Source organism: Eublepharis macularius, chromosome 5 (assembly GCF_028583425.1).
Source record: "Eublepharis macularius isolate TG4126 chromosome 5, MPM_Emac_v1.0, whole genome shotgun sequence".
Lineage (NCBI taxonomy): Eukaryota > Metazoa > Chordata > Lepidosauria > Squamata > Eublepharidae > Eublepharis > Eublepharis macularius.
The window spans coordinates 65,866,029-65,888,534 of NC_072794.1; the positions used below are offsets into that span (position 1 = coordinate 65,866,029).

The 22,506-nt window shown below is 39.8% G+C and overlaps 1 protein-coding gene across 1 annotated transcript in view; it reads left to right on the top strand.

Moving 5' to 3' along the window:
• Nucleotides 1–22,506, top strand: part of ADGRL4 (adhesion G protein-coupled receptor L4) — a 167,494-nt gene that overhangs the window by 123,721 nt on the left and 21,267 nt on the right. The window contains exons 11-13 of the mRNA XM_054981978.1: nt 3,253–3,453; nt 6,045–6,265; nt 8,241–8,307. Coding sequence (XP_054837953.1) covers nt 3,253–3,453; nt 6,045–6,265; nt 8,241–8,307 — 489 coding nt within the window. The remainder of the gene's footprint in view (nt 1–3,252; nt 3,454–6,044; nt 6,266–8,240; nt 8,308–22,506) is intronic.

Sequence of the window (22,506 nt, forward strand, 5' to 3'; positions counted from 1 at the left end):
TACTGTTTAGCAACTTTTTGGTTGCTAAACACCATCTCAAGTTTTTTTATAGCATACTGACACAAGAGGGGTTTTCTGCTTATATAAATGTTAAGAATAATCCTTTGACCTATATTAAAATCTAGAATCAGATAATTTTATGATTAACAACATCCTGTTTTAAAATGTACTTCAGAAGCTATTTTTGCTGTCAAATAGCTACAGAGCTATCATCTTGCTTGGGATAGTAATACATAAGGGCTCAGACCTATGAATGAGAAGAGGAGGAAAGATTTTACTGATTCCTCCCTTGCTGTAGATATATGACTTCCTCTCCCATCCCCCAGTAGAAGCATTTAAAGGATGCAACAGTAGGGAAGTCAAGGAAGTGAATGGAAATCAATCCATCCACAGAATTTTTCAGCATGATCCAAGCAAATGATTACAAGTAAATATTTTTGACCATCCTTCAAAATTGTTTCTTAATATTTTGAAAAGAGAAAAATTATACAACACTAAACCATAAAAACAAAATATTTGTAACTGAAATAAAAAATAAAAAAAAATTGTTTTTGTCTATTGTTATTATGAACAGTCATCTTTGTTGCTGGTACTAATGATAATTTATTTGATACATTTTATTTATTTGATACAGTTTTGTGCTAGGTATATATGTGTGCATCTGTAAAATACATATACTGTTGATTTATTGGTGCATATATTTATTGGTGCATATGTTTTAAAATGGTTAATTGAAATATGCATATATCTATGACAAAACATCAGCGTAAAGAAACAGAAAATGGTTCATTTAAAAGTCACAGATTTGAATACTCAAAGGGAGGAGCAAAATCAAAATGAGTCCAAACAGCAGAGAACAGAATGGGAACTATCTTGTGGGATTCTGCAGGGTGCAATCTTATCTCCCATGTTATTCAACCTCTACGTAAAGCCTTTAGGGAGAACTCATTCGCAGCTATGGAGTTGGATGTCATTAATATGCAGATTACACCCAACTCTATATCTCACTATCCAGGTCCCCACAGGATGCAGTGGAAATCTTAGATCGCTGCCTGACAGCCGTGGTGAAATGGTTGAAAAACAACAAATTGAAATTAAACCTAAACAAGACTGGAGTGATGCTCGTTGGGAAGGCAGAGATCTTGAAGGACATTGTACTCCCCACTTTCGATGGAGTTTGTCTGACCCTTGCAGACTCAGTTAAGAGCCTAGGGGTTATACGGGATCCAGCATTATTACTAGAAAAACAAATTAAGGCAAAAAATACTTACTACAACCTTACTCTAGCCTGGAAGATGGTTTCTTATCTTGACATGGCTGACCTGGCCGCTTGGATCCATGCTATGGTAACGTCAAGGCTTGACTATTGTAATGCTCTGTACATTGGCCTCCTAACTAAGTTAACTAGGAGGCTCCAATTAGTGCAAAATGCTGCAGTTCAATTGTTATCAGGAGTGAGCAGGAGCACGAACATCACTCCCATCCTACAGTCGCTCCACTGGCTACCCATCATTTACAGTGCTCAGTTCAAGGTATTAGTTATTACATACAAAGTACTTCACAGCTTTGGTCCAGCATACCTATGGGACCACCTCCCTCCCTATGTCCCTCCATGGCAGCTTCGCTCATCTGAACAGGGTCTCCTGCAGGTGCCAGGCTGCACACAGGTGAAGTAAGTAGCAGCCCATACAAGGGCTTTCTCTGTGGTGGCCCCTATCCTGTGGAATGACCGGCCTGAGGAAGTCAGAAGAGTCCCCACTCTCTTGGATTTCCATAAATGATGCAAAACCAAACTATTCAAAAAGGCTTTTTACTCAAATGGGAGGGCTGTATTATAAGGATAGGGTCTCAGATGCTTCACTAATGAGTGGGGGATCATAGACTTCATCACTATATTGCCTTATATATTATCTGCTGCTTTAAATATATACTCCTGTGTACAACCAGTGTGCCATGTTGTCTAATGTTAGTCCTAGAATTGATTGTTTTACTTCTGTTATTTTTTCTACGCTGTCTTGGATCCTTGCTAATGCTACTTCTTTTAAACTTGTATCTGTTTACCTTATGGTATTCTATTGAAATGTACTTGATACTGATTGTATTAACCTCATACTGTGTAATCTGCCTTGAGTCTCAGTGAGAAAGGAGGACATTAAGACTCGTATCTAGATGTCAGTCCCCCCGGGGAGGAAATGGCTGCTTTGGAGAGTATGGCATTTTACCATGCTGAAGATCCTCACCTCCAAAGCTTACCCTTCCCACCCCTAAATCTCCAGGAATTTCCCAAGCCAGAATTAGCAACCCAGTTTTGTACACATAACCCCTGTTCCTCACTTCAGTCAGCACATGGGTACATTTGATGCTGATGTGGTCAAGGAAGAGCCTTCCACACTCTTGACTCTCGGTGGATTTGTCATGCTGAGATAGATATGGTGGCAGTGCATCTTCTCTCCTAACATAGAAAAACCACTTCAAGAAGCTATAGAAGATTCAAGGAAATTCAATGTGAGCAAGAGATGGCAGTTTCACACTCTGTAATACACTAAAACATGATATTTAAAAACTAACATTAAGTAATAAACTGCACTTATGCTGCTAAATATCATGAAAAACAATCAAATAGCATGCAGACTTTTGGGACATATAGTGGGATGGATCCAGCCAGTTTCCCCACTGGTGTCAAAGGAAGGAAGGGATCCCCTTTGACTACTCAAAACTCTATCTTTGGGGTGGGGGGGGGCTGCATGAACAAAAGCCATGTGGGACAGGAGAATTGTCTGACACTGAGCCAAAAAAAAAAAAAGCTAGCTGGATCCAACCCAGTATTTCTGGTCTACTTTCACTCTGCCTTTAAAGATGCTGAGCACTTGTTAAGCAGGAGAAAGATGATAAGGGCACCTCTTTTTCTGCTTCCCAAGTGATCAGTGCTGACCTTCTATTTGAAGTAAGATATTTCCTTGCATATAATATTCAGTTCACAGCCTGCAGTTGCATACCATAGATACTGGATCACAGTCAAGGTCTTGTTATTGATTTCCCCCCACAAAGCATTATACCTGGCTCAGGAAACAATCTTATTGAAATTATTTATAAGCTTATACCATATTCCTATTAATGATTAGCACTCTGCAAAAAAATAAAAAAGCTTGTGGGGGCAATGGAATAGAAACCCAAGATTTTATTACCAAATGAAGTTTTAAAGAAGTTATTGAGCCAGTTCTCTTCAATATTATATTATAATTTTCCCCCCAGGATGTCAAGGATTATATTCTTACAAGAATCACTCAGCTAGGAATAATTATCTCGTTGATTTGCCTCTCCATGTGCATTTTTACATTCTGGTTCTTCAGTGAAATTCAAAGTACAAGAACAACAATTCATAAAAATCTCTGTTGCAGTCTTTTCCTGGCAGAGCTTATTTTTCTTGTTGGGATAAACATGAGCACTAATCAGGTGTGTATACTTTCCTTGTTGCTTCTTCATTTGGAACATGAAAACAAATGTACATTTTACCCTGCCATTCTCAAATGTGAATGTAGCATTTTCTAGTCTTAATATGAATGCTGACATTTGTGTTTACACTGAGGGCCAAGCTACAAGTGACGAATGACACTTGAATGGCAAGTGGATTGAGTGGAGTGCAAGTGAACAGGGAGAAATACACTTGCTGTTCAAGTGTCATTCGTCACTTGTAGCTTGGCCCTCAGCCAGTTGTTTGTGAATTTAAAATTCTCTTCAAAGAATTCCAGGCAATCCCATTTTAAAAAAGTAAGTCTGATGAAAATGAATCATGGATCTACTAGTACCTTGATGATGTGGACCTTAATGAAGAGAGCAAGAGGCACAGTGTTAGCTTTACTTAAAGACAAATGATCTAGCAATAAAAAAGCTCACAGTTTCAACAGGAATTATGCACTCTATTGAACTGTTAGGAAGGAATACAGTGAAGCAATCTGTCAGATGGATACCGACTGGTTGACAAATAATCTGGTGTGAAATTGGTTCTCTGTTCACCCCTGACAAACAGGACAGGAGCTGAAGCAGGAGCGTAAGCATCTCTAATTTAAAAGCATGCTTAAAAGGGCATACAGCTGAATCTAGCCAATAACAGTGGAGTACACATTTCCCTTTTTATAGTGTTTTAAAATACAATTGAAAATCATTTTCATTTTCAAAGTTTATATATTCATTCATTCATTTACTTATAAATATATTTATTAAATTATTTATATCCTGCCTTTCCTTTAGATTCAAGGCAGCTTATTTGTCACACTTAAAAGATTACAATTTAAAAACAATGGAACACAACAAGCGGGGGACCAGGAAAGACCTGTTGGCAAGGACTTGTTTTCCTCTCCCCCACTATTTCTTCCCTGGTTGCCCCCACAGCCTCTCCCATTTTCCTGCTTCCTTCCCTTCTCCCTCCCACAAGCTAATCTGCCTTTATCTGCTCCCCTATCTTCAGTTTTCCCTCCTTCCCTCCCCTTGGCAGCCTCTCCTCAGGAAAAGTCTAATCAAGTTGCGTGGTGGCTGCCACTTTGGGCTGAGCCAGCTGTGCAGAGGCTACTTCTGCTAGTTTGGGCTGGATCCAGTTGCATGGTAGCTGTTGGGCTGGATCTAGGTGTATGAAGGCCACTACCACTAGGTCTATTCCAGCCCAGTTGTACAGTGGCTTCTGCCTAGGGTTGCTAGGTTCCTATAACATCCTGGTGGAAGAGGGGGACCTGATACTTAACAGGAAAAGCTTCCTTACACGTGCATGAAGCATGAGCATGCTTGCAGCGCAGTACAATGATGTCACTTTCAGAAGTGTGGGGCCAATTCAGTCTGTTTGGTTTCACAATTGGCCCCTCTGAACCATAGGAGCATATCTACCACTGGTGCAATAACATCACTTGAGAAGTGACATCGTTGCACCCTGCCAGGAGTGTGCCACTGTGTGCTTGCCCTGGAGGATTTTTGCCTCCCAGGCCCATTCCCTGCACCTTTCCCCCTGCTGGCCAGGTAAGAGGGGACAGAGGGCAAAAGCTGGGAGTGAGAGATATCCCACCCCACTGGGTGAACGGGATCCCTATCCCATCCACTGCTAAGCTGTGCCCAGTTGCACGACCACCACTGCTGCCACTAGGCTGGTCCCAGTTGCACTGCAACTGCTGCTGCCAGGCTGGGCCCAGATGCATGTTGGCTGCCACTTGGGGCTGGGTGATAGGGGTAGTATGTCTCCAGTGGTCTCCATCAGGTCTGTCTTTGGCAAGTCCTCCTCCAGCCAAGGATATGACTGGGGAGAGGCTCCTTCAAGGGTTTTGTCTGAGTATATCTTTGCCCCTCCCAATCTTTTCAGAAACCAAAGTTTGGAAGGCTCAGCAATAATGTTCTCTTTTCATAGAAACCTTCAAAATAGCTACTGAGATCTCAGTGGGCATACCTTCGTTAAAGCTATAGATATTTTTCTATTATTTTGTGAAGTTTTAATTCTCCATTTTTTATTTTTACTTTTCAGATTTTTCTGCAAACTTGGAACTTTCTTCAGATTTGTAGAGAACCGCCCCCCATCTACCCCTAGCTCCATTTTGCTAATCTATTAATCCATACTCTATGGTCCAGTTCAGAATAGAATAGAATAGAATAGAATAGAATAGAATAGAATAGAATAGAATAGAATAGAATAGAATAGAAACACACATCTCCACAAAGATACTTGCAGTTTATGCCCCATTAAAAGTTTACAGTGTACATTATTATTTAATGCAAAATATAATAAATAACCTGACATAACGTATATTATTAGCAGTGGCAGTTGATTTATTGGATGGACTTAATTGTGCATGGCAGGTAAGAAATGGGTATATGGCTTAATTTTTAAAAAATGAATAGGCGTGTGTGTGTTTACAGAAAAGTAATGAAAAGCATGGGCATTTTTGTGCTGAGAAAAAGTTCAGTGGAACAAGTTTTCTTCAATACTAGAATCATTTCTTTTAAACTAGTTTGAAATACATGAAGTTTTTTGTGCTATTCACTTACCCTGCTCTGTTTGTTTTTTTTAGCTATTCTGTTCGATCACTGCAGGATTACTCCATTACTTTCTCTTAGCTGCCTTTGCATGGATGTGTATTGAAGGCATTCACCTTTACCTGATAGTCGTCGGAGTAATGTACAATAAGGGATTCCTTCACAAGAACTTCTATATCTTTGGCTACGTGAGCCCAGCAGTGGTCGTGGGCATTTCTGCTGCACTAGGATACAAATATTATAGAAGAACTGATGTGTAGGTCATTGTTTTTACATGTTGCCTTTAGTTATGGATAATTATGACATGTTTTGCTGCAAGATATGGTAGCCAAATCATATTTTTATCATTGCAAAACTTGGTATCTCACATTATTCTGTTTTATCATGAGCTGTCCATTTATTTGTGTATGTATTTTAGTGGGTACTTTTTATTTGTTTTATTCTTTCCCCCTCTTCTTCCAAAAAGCTCAAAGTGATATACCTACTCTCATCACTGTCACCTTTGGACTACGATGATCTATTATAAGATAGAAAACTTTTCCCATTCTCTGACAAAGAAAGTTTACAAATGATTAGCAGTGAAAATGTTGCCCACCATTTGTTCTGAAAATTTACCAGTAAAACAGTAATAATATGTGCAAGAGCCAGTCAGTGGTGCTGGAAGAAGGCAGAAATCCAGTACCTGAGGTCACTGCTTTACTACATTGTTAGCTTGTCATGCTATTTCTTTTTATATGTCCGGGAGAGTTACTGCCAATCACAGTGGACAATGCTGACCTTGATAGACCAATGGTCTCACTCAGTAGAAGGTAGTTTTATGTGAATATATGAGATAAAAACATGATAGATGACTTTGTCTAGCCTAGGCTGAGAGAGACTAACTGGTACTAGACCACCCAATGAGCTTCATGACTGGAGAGGGGAGTTGAACCCAGGTCCAGCCTTCTAACAGCTATATATTACTGTTTCTCAGTTCACTATCCTCACAAGCACTCAACTGGACCAAAAACCAAAACTGTATTTCTTCTATTAAGCTTTGAGCCTCAGATCTCTGCCTCTCATGTTCAGCACAGCTTGGCAAGGTGTGGCAGATGCTAGTAGAGGGGCTCTCACTGAAGATGTTGGTATATTATAGATTTTGATTTGTTGACAGTTATATCATTGGATTCAAAGTACCATTAATGGTTGGCACTGGCAGCAAACACTTAGTGGTATTCTGCCAACAGATATAAGCTTAAGTTGGACTGTCTTTAATGCGGTACCCTGTTACAGCAAGTATGAGTAGGGTAGGGATAGTTTGGGGGGAAGTTTGTGCTGGAGAATTTCACTAATTTCACCTCACCTCATCTCCATGTCTACTAACTGCAGCGTTGGGGAGCTGAATGGGACCTGTGACACACTGAAAAGAATACTAGGCTATTGTCCCACTGTGTGTCTCTGTTTTATAACTTGTAGAGGTTAGCATTTAGGGGCACCTCAGCCTTACAAAACCATCCACGAGCCAAGCACTACCCCTACTAGAAGAATCAAAACCGAAAAGTTAAAAGGAGGTTTGGGCAGCTGCTGCTGCCTTTTCCTCTCCTGTTAGGGAATCGGACCTGCTTTTGATGACATTTCCTTAGCCTAACATTTTCTAATAGACACCTGTTATTCCCACTAGGGGGGAAAATACATTAGTCACAGCTGTCTTGTGTTTCTTTGAGGAAACAAAAGACATTTTAGAAACTTTTTTAAACAAACAAGTAACATAAACATTCAGAAACTAGACAGGAAGGCTTGGTGTTCAACATGCAAGTAGTAGTAATCAGGTAATCTGGTAGGGCAGAAACTGGTGGCTCTTCACAGAAAATGAATAACTGGGAGAATGAACAGATCTGAGAAATTTATAGCATATAGTAGTGTGGGACTGAATCTGTAGAATCGTATATTTCTGAGGACCAGAGAGATTATACACTTTGGTGCAGATCTATCAGTTTGAACTGCCTGCAGTTCCCTACTGCTGAGTATTGGTGGTAAAGCAAGATTCAGGCCCTGTAGCACTTTAAAGACGAACTAGATTTCCAGGGTATGAGAGCTTTCAATTTTCTGTCTAATCCATGGATCTCCCAGACAGAGACCTGCTGTTCCCAAGAGTGGGGGGAGAAGCAACATTCAATTTGAGTTCCATCTGTGCATGATGATAGATGATGTTTAAAGTCATTTCAAGGCATTATATGCTGTTTACTTTTCAGATGTTGGCTCAGCACAAAGAATAACTTTATTTGGAGCTTTATAGGACCAGCATGTCTAATAATTCTTGTAAGTATGCTTTTTCTTTTTTATTGGAGTTCATAAAACTGATAGTAAAGATGTTTAATAATCACTAGCTCATTCAAAGCCCACATGTGAGCGCTAATTATATGGCAAAATTAACTATTTTAGACATTTTTAACTAGCCACTCTAAAATATATTTATGTTGTACATGCCTAAATAATTTGCCTATCTGGAAGACATATGTTTGATTAACTAATATTTCAGATTAGGAACTGTTTCCCTTAGTTTTATGGCTTTAGGGAACAGAGTTCTCTGTAGCAATTCGAGTATGTAAGATCTTTACAAGTCAGTGATATCTGAAGAACTCGGCAGGGGGTGTACACAGACATTGTGCCAGGAGACAGATAATCTGGTATTTCAAATGCCGAGTTACTTAACGTTTTATCTGAGATCGGTCATCTTTGAAGATTAGGCTGTCATCCTCATGATTTTATCATTCTCGTGTACCCTGCCATCATCAAGGCTATTTGAGACAAAATTGCAACATCAGAGACAAGAACCCACTATTTCAGATGGGCAGGCAAGCCAAGACTTGATATCCCTCTGTTTTTGCTGGTAAAAGGAGACCTTTTAATTCCTATTATAAATATTTTCTGTCTTGATCTTGTTGATGTCCTGGTCCAAATAAAAATATCACATGAATATATCAAGAAGTTTCCTATGTGTTGCAAAGTTACACAACTGAAAAAAAGATAAGAGATCAAACAAGAACTATAAGAGCAAGTTCACTGGTGCTGCAGGGTACATGACTAGGCAGTTCAGAAAACACACTGACATTTATAATACTGTGACAATAAAAAAAAATCTGAAAAGTGTTTTTATGGATTACTCAGTACTGAACATTTTTGCCTGGATTGTTCTTACTAGTATTTAGGTGTTGAAATATATAATGCCTTTGCTACAGCAAACATTCATAGATTACAGAAATCAGACAAAGTGAATATAGTGTTTCATTATAATCTAGACAAATGGTTCTCATCCTTTTGAATCTTAATTTCCACCAATCACTCTATCAAAAAAAATGGATCCCACTATGAAAGAAACAAAATTCCACTTTTTTCACAAAGGGCATTTGTATTTTAACAGGCATCCTGTTGTATTTATCATTTACAGTAAGATTTAAAGACATAAAATTGTGGTAATATTTCTGGGGAAAATGTATTGATATGAATTTTTTAAAAATGCCATTAGTAGTTGAAAGTTGTAAAACTACTAAATATAAATTTTACTACAATGGCAACTGTTGAAGCAAAACACTGGTGAAACAATGCAGATAACATAAAGTTCTAACAAAAGGGGGAAAGAGACCACTACCATGTAGTGACCTGTTGTTATCACCATCCATTATACATTATAATATACATTAATAAATATTTACATTATTGAATGGTTCAGAAGGCCCAAGGAGTTTGCTGGTTATTTTTGACTTGGGGTGAAGCTACACAGTGAACCATTCATTCAAACTGGATCCGTGAGGATATACTCCATGATGTGGTTGGCATTGGGAAGAAAACTCATCTCATTTAGACTGCCCTAAATAGGTGTTAATAGAATATCTGAAAGTAATGAATTATGCTCTTTCCATAGTTTTAAGCAACTTAAAAATACACTTTTTTTAAAAAAATCCACATTCTCCTGTGCTACAGAAGGCTTAAGTAATTTACTGCAAACAGAGGTCTGTGAGGGAAAAAAGAGAGGAAACAATTATGCACTTCAGAAAAAGAATGATTTTTTTTCTGGAAGTAGCGGTTAGAAGAACAATTGAAACATCAAGTACAACACTGTAAAGAACAGCAGCTTTCAAGCGTACATTTTATCTTGAGCCTAACGGATGGATTGCAATGATTTTGCAGACTTTTCAAAGCAGGCCTAGCCATAGTTCAGCTGTCTCACAAACAGCATGCTGTAGCTCTAATTCTTACTCAGAAACGTTACATCTTTAGTGAGAAGGAAAAAAATATGAAGTGGAATTCAAAGAGCTACTGAAGGGGCCCCCAGTGACATGGACATACCTAGAGGGATTTTCAGTTCTTTTCTTTGCGTGTGATCGGTTCCCCCCCTCCATGCCATATCATAAACAGCTTTTGAGATTTCTCTGTTTCAAAAAAGGCTTGTCTTACATCACAGGAAGTAACATTTGAGAAACTCAAATACAAACATACTGTGTGTACAAATGATTTTTTGGCTCTAGGTCATATAGTTTAAATGAGAGCTTTTAGCTTTTGCAAAAAAAAAGGAGGGGATCTTAGGGGTTGGCATTATAGTGTAAAGGTTACAAATAAATTAAGAGCGAAGTTGTCATGTGGGTTGGTTTGATTCTTTACCTCAAGATGCTTGTATCAGGAAGATACTTTGAATGTTGCCTCTCCAAAGAGGAAGGGGCCAGGACTCACTGGTAAAACATCCGCTTTCCATGTGGAAGGCCCCAGGTTCAATCCCAGGTATCCACCAGTTAGAAGGATCTAGTAGTATCATGTGAATTACCTCAGCATGAGACCCTGAAAAGTTCAATCAGAGTAGGCAGTACTGACCTTGATAGCTCAATGATTGGACTTCATGTGTTCACATGTTACAAAACTTACCTCATGCATTTATCACCACTTTCTTGATCTCTGGCTGACTCAGAAACAAGCCCACTTAAGGAGGCAGGATGGCAATTTGTCTCAAAGAAAGGGGGCACACATTTAGACATGTTAATTTTTTGTCATTTGATAAGTTTTCCAACTTGTTTTTATGTGCATCCTTATCAAACCAAAATGTAACACACTCTCATATTTATTTTTTATTGTGACTGGAACCTCAGAAGCTGGAAGCAGTCCAGTTCTAGAATGCTGGGCTAAGAATCACAATCAATGGGAGAGATACAGAGGGATGGGGCTTGCCACTGGCGTCATGACATTGCCAGCAGTGCAGTGACATCACTTCCAACACAACCCATAATTGATGTTATTGTTTAGGGACAACACTCTAGCATTCAGTCCAAACTCTATGATGTGACCACAGAGTTTGGGGTGAATGCTAGAGTGCTGTCTGATGCAATTATATCACTTCTAGATCACACCTGATGTGATGGAATGGTGTTGGCATGATACCAATCACCCCCATCTCCCCTAGCATTTTTCTACCACCAACCAGCTGAGTAGAGATGGGCAGAGCTGGCAGTGGCAGAAAGTGGCTATCTGAAGTGGGAAACTTGTCCTCCATATCCAGGCCTTTCTGAACTTCTGAGAGAGTCTGTTCAGGACTGTTTCTTTACCAATTAATCTCAAGATATCATTAGCATTCTGAAGTGTATGCTACTGCCTAATTGATCCTATCTAATTACCATTTTTAATGTTGATTCTATACATGAAAAGGATGGGGTCAGAAGCTGAACTATGGGAAACAGGGCATTTTAAACCTTTGTGAAACAAGCTGCAGACTCGAGATAAATTCTTTAGCTCTTTTCTCCTTTGGAACTACAAGCATTTGCTGAAACTATATTTCAGATTAGATCAGAGCAGGTAAGACAAGCAGGGTAGGGTGTGTGTAATCATATATTTAAACAGAACAATGAGTTTTGTGACAGGTGCTGGAAACAAAATAAGGCAAAACAGAAATTGCCTTCAAGCAGGGAGAAAAAATATATGAAAGAAGAGATGTAAGTGATAAGGGTTGTGTAAACTTTTCTTTCAAATGATATTCTATGATTCTCACTGCTATCTAATAGATAGCAGTGTCATTGGGTCAGAACGCTAAATACACTTGCAACATCCAGAACCACTAGAGTAAGGAATCTCTGTCTTGGCTGTTGCTTTTTGAACTACTTAGCAGTGGATTGCCACCCTCCAGCCATGCATGGCACTTCTAAAATGTGTCAGTTGAGTATATTTAGGTCCCTGTCAAAGGTGACCCGAATCTCAGAAAGGGAGAGGAAGAGTCACAACATAATTTTATCAATCTGTTTAGTCGGTAGTAGTTATCCACAGCCAGACATTAACCAATAATAAACCTTACCAAAAATAACCCCAATCTTTACTAACATGATTATTTAAAAATCTGAATTTTACACATAATGGCTCTGGGAAATAATTGGAAAACTTCATTAATTCTCAATATTGTGGCACCTCATTGACACGTTAACAATTGGAAGATGACAGAGAAAGGAAGAATGGAGAGAGCAAGTCATCAAATTATGTAAATCAGCAAATTATATCACAGCAGACAATATTGATCTCATCACCAAAGAGAATTCTGCAGATAGATTTCTGTGTACCACAGTTTAGGCAATGATGGCTTTTTTAGATTACGTTTCAGAAGGAGCAGTGTCATCATTTCCTTGCCTATGCCAAATATTTTCTTATTGATAGACTGTGTATTTATGGGTTCTTCTATAACTTGCATTGCTATTACAATTTATTTTATTTAGCCTGTGTTTTCCACATAAACAGACTCAATACTATGATATCACTGAGCTGTGTCAGATCCCAAATGCCTCAGGAAACTCTGCCGGCTCTTCACTGCTGCTTGTGTTCTTGAGGTACAAAAATGCCTCCCAAACCCGCCTCCTGTGCTTCCTCTGTAATGCTGCCAGCTTCCTTCAGAAGCCCAATGTAAATGTCTGTAGCCACTCTGAAATGCTACCTTCGCCTATCTTTCTAGGGACTTCAAAGGGAGAGAGCAAGATCATGGCAGAATACAATATAAATAAAAAAAAATCATTGCTTGGACCCATAGTTGACATCTGCCCATACGAAGGGACTTCCATTGGTAGAAGGGAGTCATCTAAGCCCTCAAATTACTGCAGAGTGCAGACCCCCACATCACATCATGTGATAATCCAGAGGTGTCCCACTCCCACCCCACAGGGGCATCTTTTCAGGGAATGCTGTAGGCTGCAGTGGAATATAGATGTGAAAAAAATGCATTCCAAGAGCTCAAACTTGCAACAACTTGCAATCCTTTGGATCCAGCCTTGTATGTTTACTGTTGTTTAATATCTCCTTTCATTCAAATCTCTTTATTTCTACCTCTTTCCCCAATATTACTTCTTGTTGTTCTTACTTTTTTTCTGGCAGTGTGTCAATCTGTAACTAAATAGCTAAAGCATCTGGGCAGATGTATTCATCTGGGAGATGATAATGAGAGAAATCAGAACGGCAGACCTACCTCTCATTGTTTGACTGCCAACTTGCATACAATTTTAGGCAATTAATGTGGCATAAATTTTCATTTTCTGGCTGAAACTGTTGCATTGTGATCAGCTTAACTCTCTTCTTCCTTAGCTGAAGCAGCATTGAAGCAATTTTTATCTGTCCATTAGCCAGAAGACAGAAATCTTTTTCCTGTTCACGGCAGATTGCACATCAGAATTCAAGCTTGTTAATTCTAACATTGATAATAAGGGTCAGTGGGGAGAATGATGCCTATACATCTGTTCTGAACATCAGACATTTTTGAAGGAGCCATATCTAATCTGATACGTTTTTTTAAAGCAAGTATATTACTAAAAGAGCAGCAGGAGACATCCTTTCCCCCCACATCCCTATTTCTCTAAGGTTTGATATCAGCATATAGATGGTTTCATCAATTATTGAGCACGAGCCTGCAAAAGCAGAAAGGAATGATTTGGGAGCTACTTTTTTGAAGCTTTGAATGTGAGGCTCTCAACTGACTCAGAACTAGAGTGTCAGTATCTTTAGAATTAGCTTTTTTTTACTAGGCTGGATCTCCTTTGTACCAATGGAGAGCCACATAGGGTCTAATTCTTAAAGAGGTTTCGATATCAGAGAGTTTCTTCTATTCTTATATCAGTGGGGAAAAAATCATATAACGCACATATTCTTCACTGCTCTCCTTTTAATATGCTTTTTTTCAAATATGTGCTTTTTGATTACTATATGATTTATGAAGTGCTGTTTCAATATTCTCCTCCCTGAGCAATTTAATCTTAATTATTGTTATAACATTCTTCTTTTGTGGCATCAGCATATTTCGCAGGCAGGTATAATATATTTTGTAATACATTAAATAAACTGTAATACATTCTTACCCAACAAAAGTGGGTAAGAATAGAACAAAATGCGAGTGAAATGCTTTGCCCCATTGAGATATGTATAAATTGTATTAATATACATGGAGCATTGAGAGCAGCACAGCTATAGAAATGTACATAGCCAACCACTGTGAGAGAAGAAATAAAGATCTGACTTAACACACATCAAAGTAATCCCACTAGATTCAAGGAGTCAGTTCACAGAATCAATATAAAGTTGGACATCCATGAACGGCATACTTGCTGATGGCCTCACTAGATACAGTAAGTGGATTCCCAAACCAGTAACTGCTTCCAACTCCAGTTAGAAGCATGTGGCTCAGAACTGCATGATTAAAATGATGGGGTCTGCAATAGGAGGGGCGGAAGCTAAACAGCTTAGCACCTTCTAAGATCAATCTCAATGTCTCCTCATCCTGAGTAGAACCCCCAGTCTATGATTAATTGATTAGACAGATTCCATGGGGACTGCAACTCAAAGTCAACACAGCTCTCTTACATATGCATTAACAGGTTCTGTGTATTTTAAAACCCTTAGCACTCAATTAAAAATTATGACTGATTATGCTAAATCTAGAATTATTTTACATAATATCAAGCACAAATATATTTACACCATCAGACATCAGTGTATTCTTTTCTGTAAAACATTTAAAGTGTTTACCTATAACTTCAATGTCTAACTTTTAACTATGATATCAATGACAAGCTTGTGTGTTTTCTATGTGAATGAATACCTGCCTGTCTGTCCAGCCAGCCAGCCATCCTTGATGATTGGTTCTCCTCCCAAATCCCCTCCCTCAAGATTTTCTTCTGTAGGAATTAAAGTGCATATTGCAAAAATTGTGCCATTTGGTGGGACAATCTAAGAAGGGAATTGATGGGCACAGAAAGGGTTATGCTTCCCATCTCCCTTCCTGCCCTCATTGTTGTATTCCAAAGCTTTTTCATCCATCTAAAGCTTTTTCTCATTTTTGAAAAATCTGATAATCAATGTCTTTTTGTGGAAACACAATGGAAGTGTGCCCTCCTATACTGTTTCTGGACTCACTAGGGCTTGTGTGGAAGCCTCTGCCATTCTCTAAACTGCCCCTGCTCCCTCCTTGAGGCACCAGCCCTGGAAGGGAAGGGCTTCCACCACTCAAGTCCTTCTTCCACCCCCCCCACACACAAACACCTTACCATTTCTTTAAGCCATCTCTTTTCTGTTTGGATTTAATTATAGAACTGACAGAGGAGCCCTCCTCAGCTTAAACTTGTTGGGGCTTGAATAGTGTTGAGTAGGTGCTGCACTTCTCCCTTCTCATCCAATGCTTTCCATGGCACTTAGACATCAAATTTTCCTAGGTATCACTTCCTATGCTCTGTCCTGGTTTGGCTTAGAAATCTCAGTTGTCAAGGCAATAAATTCTACTCTTCTTTTGCCATGTCATATTGGTCTTGTCCTTCATGTTCTGGCCCACTTGCTCCTTGTGTGCATCCCACTGACCCAGCTTATATATAGGAAATACTGTGCCCAGCCTTACTGACACTGGATGCAATTTCACTCTAAACATCAGTATTCATAAGAAGGAGAAATCCTTCTCCTTCTTAAGAAAGGATATGGAATAACTTGTATTCCACAAATGTGCGCTCAATATGGAGTTGTCTGATGTCTTACACTCAGTCATAGATCCTAACACACTAGGATATCATGTGATTTTTTATATTCTTTCTAAAGGAAATTAGAATTACAGTGATTCATATATGCTGTTCTCTCCATCTGTAAACAGGCAAAATAGCATTAGCACATCAGTAGATTTCTTTGTATGACATAGTGCTCAATAGCTCTTCCTTTACAATGTATTTTACTTTTTGTTGTTACACATAAAGCTGTAGAATCAAATGTTAGCAAAGACTATAAGCAAGCTGGGGAGAGAAAGGCCTTGGCAAGTATCTTTGGATCAAGCAATGTGGAAAGGCTTAACAAACAAGTGTAAATTCCAATCTCATGGCAGGCCTGGGGACCACCAGTATATTTGAAAAGAATCCAAGTTCAAATTCTCATAAGCTTAGAATATGGGTTTGGTCTATAGGGATGTGCACCTTGACACATATTTGGGTTTACCAAAGTGGGGAAAAAATCAGGAAAACTCATATCCCGAAGTGGCAAGCCTCTTCAGCTTTGGGCATTTAAACCATTTCAGTATTATTAGGAAAGATTTGGCCATTGTTTCCAATGGGAAACAATGCTCTCAGCTATCCAGGGGCCTGGGTGAAGGATATTTTCTTTCCCAATATTACCAAACTTTCTGGGGACCTATTCCTAACTGTCCTCTCAATACCCTCCAAGTTTCAGGGATAGTGGACTCCAGGGGGCCATGTTATAGCTAAAGATGGGTATGAAGAGGAAAAAAACAAATACGATGTTCGTTGTTCATTGCCATCCACTAATAGTGTTTCACAAACATCAGTAGTAGTTTATTTTCCACGGTCAATGACCAGCAATTTACGAAAACACCAATAAAAGGTACCACAGAAGAAAATAAACCATCAATAAAACCATTCACAATACCTGGGTAAAATGTACTCTCCCTCTCTCTCTCAAATGCCAGCAACAGCTCTCTCCCACTCCACTGTCTGCTGAAACTGAAAGCCAGAGCTGGGAGCGCAGTGCCTTTTATAACCAGAGGTCCCATAGAGAAATACAGGAGGTCTGTGGTTGGCGGTCAGAACTGCCTAACACAGTTTGGAGGGATGAGATTCCATGGCAACAGAAGCCTCCCCCCCTGCTCTTTGCCCCCATGTAACAAAATGGAAGCTCCATGCTTGGAATAGAGACCTGCCTATCAAGGTAAATTGGGCTTAGATTGAGGTTTCCAGGGCAACAGATGGAGTTCAGACAGAGTTCAGACAGTCCCTGCCTACATTGCCAAGGAAGTTGATTGAAGGTGCCATACTGTCTGACTTTACGAATGGCTGATGAACGCCACGAATGGCTTGGAATGAACACATGTTTGTGGAGAACAGGGCCTCACGAACAGCTTGCTCACGAACAGCAGATTGGGCTGGTCATGGCTTTTTTTGTTCGTATTGCTGTTCGTGCCCATCTATAGTTATGCCCCCCTCAAATGAATGTGTCTCTATCCACCTCCAATCTCCATTATTCCCTAAGGCAAAAACTAGGGTGGCTTTCTAGGTGGCTGAGAGTGGCATTTTGCAAGCAAAATCCACCAGATTTTCAAGGTACCTACTCCTAACTGTCCTATACAGACCCACCAAGTTTCAGGGAGATTGGCCGCTGGGGTGACCCCAGCCACCCGTTTGTTTCCAATGTGGGGAAAACCAGACTCCCATAGCAGAAACACATTAATCATGTGGGGGCCCTAGCCACACTCCCACTTACAAGCTACACCTCAGACAGCCCAGCAGAACCGAACTGAACTCCCCCCACAAAAGCCCAGCACCCCCAGGCAGGCTGGCCAGCCACTCTCCATTGTTCTCTATGAGACTTTTAAAATTTCTGTCCCAGGGGCTCTTATGCACAGGGCAAGGATACCACATCTGAGGCACACTCTTGAATGCAAGTTCATCCCTGGGAAAGCCCAACAGAACCAAATACACATGTCATAAAACTCTTACTAATTCCTTCCTACACAAGCCTATTAAACAGGGGGAAATAAGCCTTTGGTCTCTAACTGCTAACAATTTAGTTTAGAGGGCAAAAGTACAAAGAGACCTACAACTAGCCAACCTTAAAATAACACTTTTTGAAATTTCACTCTCAGAAACCCAAAGTACACAATTCCTACATCACTACGAATACTCACCCCACAACCAATGAAAAACAACAGTTAACAGACCAAAACTATTCCAACAGACAACACCAACTTGTAAAGTAGCCAACAACAATCCCCCCTCCCCGCCAAGAACTAGTAGCAGCTGAGCACACACACACACACAGAATAACAATCTAAAAGCAAAACAAGCTGAAACAACTGTGAACAGCAGGAGAAGCCCCACACAACCACAGGATAAAACAAAAGCACACTCCAAGAAGAACTCTAGTGAAAAAAGAAAGAAAAAAAACTACCACTATAACAAACTAACTGCTTGAACTTTTTACTCTCAGATCTACTTTTTAAACAAACCAATAGAATATATAGCCACTTGTCAATGCCTGTTCATATGCAAATCAGATAACAACACTCTTCCAGATACACAGTCACCTGTATTATAACCCTTAAGTATATACAATTCTATTAATCAGTCCACTAGCTGATTTTTTTTATATAAGAGAAATTCATCATTCCAGACATCGTCCGATGAAGGGCCTGGCTTGTTATTGCTTCATTGCCCACTGCTTTTTCTAGAACATGTCTGCAATTCCTTTCCAACTCCTTTCATATAAATACAGGTGTCATCATGTCCACTAGTTATATCATCTAAATGAGAGAAGCCTTCTACTGGACATTTTAAAATTAACTGCTGACATGTTCACACAGGAAGATTCGAGGGATATTATGGGAATCTAGGTGCCCTTGTTTAATCATCTGCATCTAATGAAGAGAACTGTGATTCTCGAAAGCTTATGCTACAATAAAGTTGGTTAGTCTTAAAGGTGCTACTGGACTCTTTTTTATCTTGTTTAATCAGGAGAGGTTTCACACTCTAAGTTTGTGGAACAAAATACTGAGTGGAATTGGTGACTCTGTAAGGGATGATTGATGAGATTTTGTTCTGAGTATATACAGATTCTTCAGTTAATTAGGGCTTTTATTGTCAATCTAGAAGATGCCTTCAGAGTTCAGAATGGGGTCGCTGATGAGACTGCCTTCAAGTGCATCTTGTCCTTGGGTTGGGGCATGTAATTGATAGCATGCACATTGTCTTCATCGGGACTGCCACCATCTTTGGTAAAAACAGGGCCCATGTAGTTGACATTTACTGCTAAGAACTGGATCTTGTTCTTATTAAACTTTACACTCCTTTGTTCTGCTCTATTGAGAACACATTTCAAGATGGCATTGTGTTCTTCCTTGATCACTGCCACAATCATGTTATCTGTAATGATGTGGATGCCTGCAATGTCACCAAAGCATTCGTGATTCTTTTGTTGAAATACTTCACTTGCTGATCAGATGCTCAAAGGAAGTCTGTTAAAATTCCCTTGGGATGTTAATGTGAGGTACTGTATGGACTTGCCAAAGTAAATCTAGAGCGATATATCTATTTCTTTGAAGTAATGGAGGATCATTATTTTAAATTCAGTGTCTTTAGGGCCTCCTGTGCAACTTACCAGAATGGCCCCTTTTGATTTGATGGGCACCTCAAAAACCAACATGTGTAACCTGTGTCTAAATATGGCGCATCTGACCCTTCAGGTTTTGGCTGTGGCAGCTGAGATGGTATTTGCTTCTGTTCCATTGTCCAATTTAAAAGAGACTAGTAGGCCTGCTACTACAACTGTGCTGTACCAGGCATTGGAATGCTCACTCTCCCTAGAAAACTGTTGGTTGATCACAGAACCCATAAGCAGCATTTACATGGCTTTTTCTAGCTTTGCATTGTTTTCCTTCAGCTTACATCTAATAGCATGCATTATTGCTTCTGTAGATATACTTCTAGCCCAGGTACTAGTAAAAGCTTTCATTCTGCAAATATCTACAGCCTGTTCCAAGGTAAGCGCAAGTTTTACTGAAAGTCTTTCTTCTTAAGCTTGCAATCAGTTATGCTGAACACAATCTTGTCCCTTAGCATAAGGATCTGATATGGGCCAAACACTGGGCTTTTTTCTGAACTTGGTGATGAAATAATCTACTCTAGCAGCCTCATTATATTGTTATAGCCAAAACTGGTATCTTTCAAACACAGGATTTAAAACAACTGTTAAATGTTTTATTATCAGGATCTGCAAACACATCTTGCATGTTATTATGAATCTCAAGGGCTTTTCTTCCTGTGCAGTAAAGCAGGACTGCAATTTTGATAATCATATTTTCTGCCTTTGTGACTGTTAGGTATAGTTTTAATTTCTGTTCCAATCATTTCCAGTCCTACCCTAAATTTAAAGGGCCTGATTGTAGCTGAATAAAAGGTACAATCTGGAATCTTCTTAAGACACTGCTGAAGAATCTAAAGAAGAAACAGGACTCCTTCAGACACAATGTGATGTTCCATTTTTACTTGAAACTTGGGAATAGTATAGCAGAGGCAGGTATTTTCCAAACAACATCCAATTGTTAGCGGACTTCCGGTTTGGGATTCATGGAGGTCTAACGCAGCTCCATTTGCGGAGCTGACCGGATTGCCGTTTTAATCGGCCGTAGGGGTGAAAATAACCCGCGGCCGACTGCTCTCAGGCGGGGAGCAGGCAAAGAATGCTCAAGACCCTAGGGTGAGCTAGATCTCGGACGAGGGGGGGCTCTACACAAGGAGTCTCCCCCCCGATCCTTGAGGTCCCACCTTGCGACGGGTCGGCTATAATCTCTGCGGCAATTTTGGGGCCAATTCGGCTGGCATAAGACCTACATACCCAAGCTTCGATCGGGGAGGGAAGTCGAGAGGAGAATTTAAGATCGAAACAGCGATTACAACCCGAGAAAGTTGAAGAGAAGGTAAAGATCGCTATCTCTTGAAACGGGACAGATTGACAAAAACAGAGAGGAAAGAAAGTAGATTTTTAAACTGCAACAGACTAGTGAAAAGGAGGTGAAGACTCGGCAGGAGTTGTATTTTAAAAGAGACTAAGTTTAAAGAAGTTATTACAAAAATCGGACTATTGTTTTGAATACCTGTGGTTTTGGAGCTGTGGGAAAAAGACACCATCGCGAGACCTGCTGTGGGAAGACGGGAGACAGGAAGTGCGTAACAACAATAGAGTGGCTGGAGGGAAGCGGCCCTTGCCAAGGGACAGGAAGTGGGGAATCGCCATTTTTGAAAGTGGAAGGGTCGTGGCTTCAGCGGAAGAGGAAGTAGGCCATCTTGGATTATAATAACATAGAGAAACCATAGAGAAAAGACGCCCGACATTTTGGATATAAAAAATTAACTTTGGCAAAGATTGGGACATTTGAAAAAAAGGAAAACGTTTAATTATACGCCACGGAGCTGAGGAAGAGAGCAGATTCGTGGGAGCGAGCTAAAGCAAGCCCCACGATGTCGAAAAAAGAGTGGCAATCGGCAATAGAAAATTTGGACAAAAAACTTATAGACATGATGAAAGAACTTAAGGACACGAAATTGGAGCTTATTAAAGAGGTCAAAGAAGTTACACAGACAGTAAAGTCGGAGCTGTCAGAAGTGAAAAAAGGCGTGGAAACGATTAGCAGTGAATTACAAGGAACGAAACAGAGAGTCAAAACAGTAGAAGACGCGATGGAGAATTTAATAGAAACGCAACAAACAGAGATGAGATTGGTAAAGGGGAGGATGTCAGTTGCAGAAACTAAACACATGGAGAAGCAGCTTCGTTTTCGTGGTCTGCCAGAAGTTGAAGGGAAGTCAGCGCAAGAACAGATGACTGAGGTGTTGGCTGAATACCTGGGGAAGGAGGAGGAGGAAATTGTGGCTATCCTAGATGTGGCGTATCGTGTGAACTCGAGAATTGCAACCCAGAGGAAACTACCAAGGGATGTGATCGTGCAGTTTACAACTAGAAATATGAAAGAGAGGATTGTGACAAAACAATTTCAAGATCCATTGGAGATTGATGGCAAGACGATTATCATAATGAAGGAATTGCCCAGATCAGTGTTACTGGACAGGAAAAAATATAGAGTGCTAATTCAGACTTTGAAGGACATGAACATTAGGTACAGATGGGAGTTACCGGAAGGAGTGTCCTTTGAGTTTGGAGGGGCAAAAAAGCGTATCAGATCTGAGCGGGAGATGGAGAGATTTATTAAGGACAATGAAAAAGACTTACCAACAAAATCATGAATATGGAGTGTAAAGTATTATCTTGGAATGTAAATGGACTAAACTCACCGAATAAGAGAAAAAATATTTTTCATTGGCTACTAAAACAAAAATGTGATATTGTTTGTTTGCAGGAGACCCATATTAGAAAACAGGATGTAAAATATTTAAAATCTGGAAAATTGGGCAAAGAATTTGTAGCGGCTTCCAACAAGAAAAAAAGAGGAGTGGTGTTGTATATAAAAGAGGA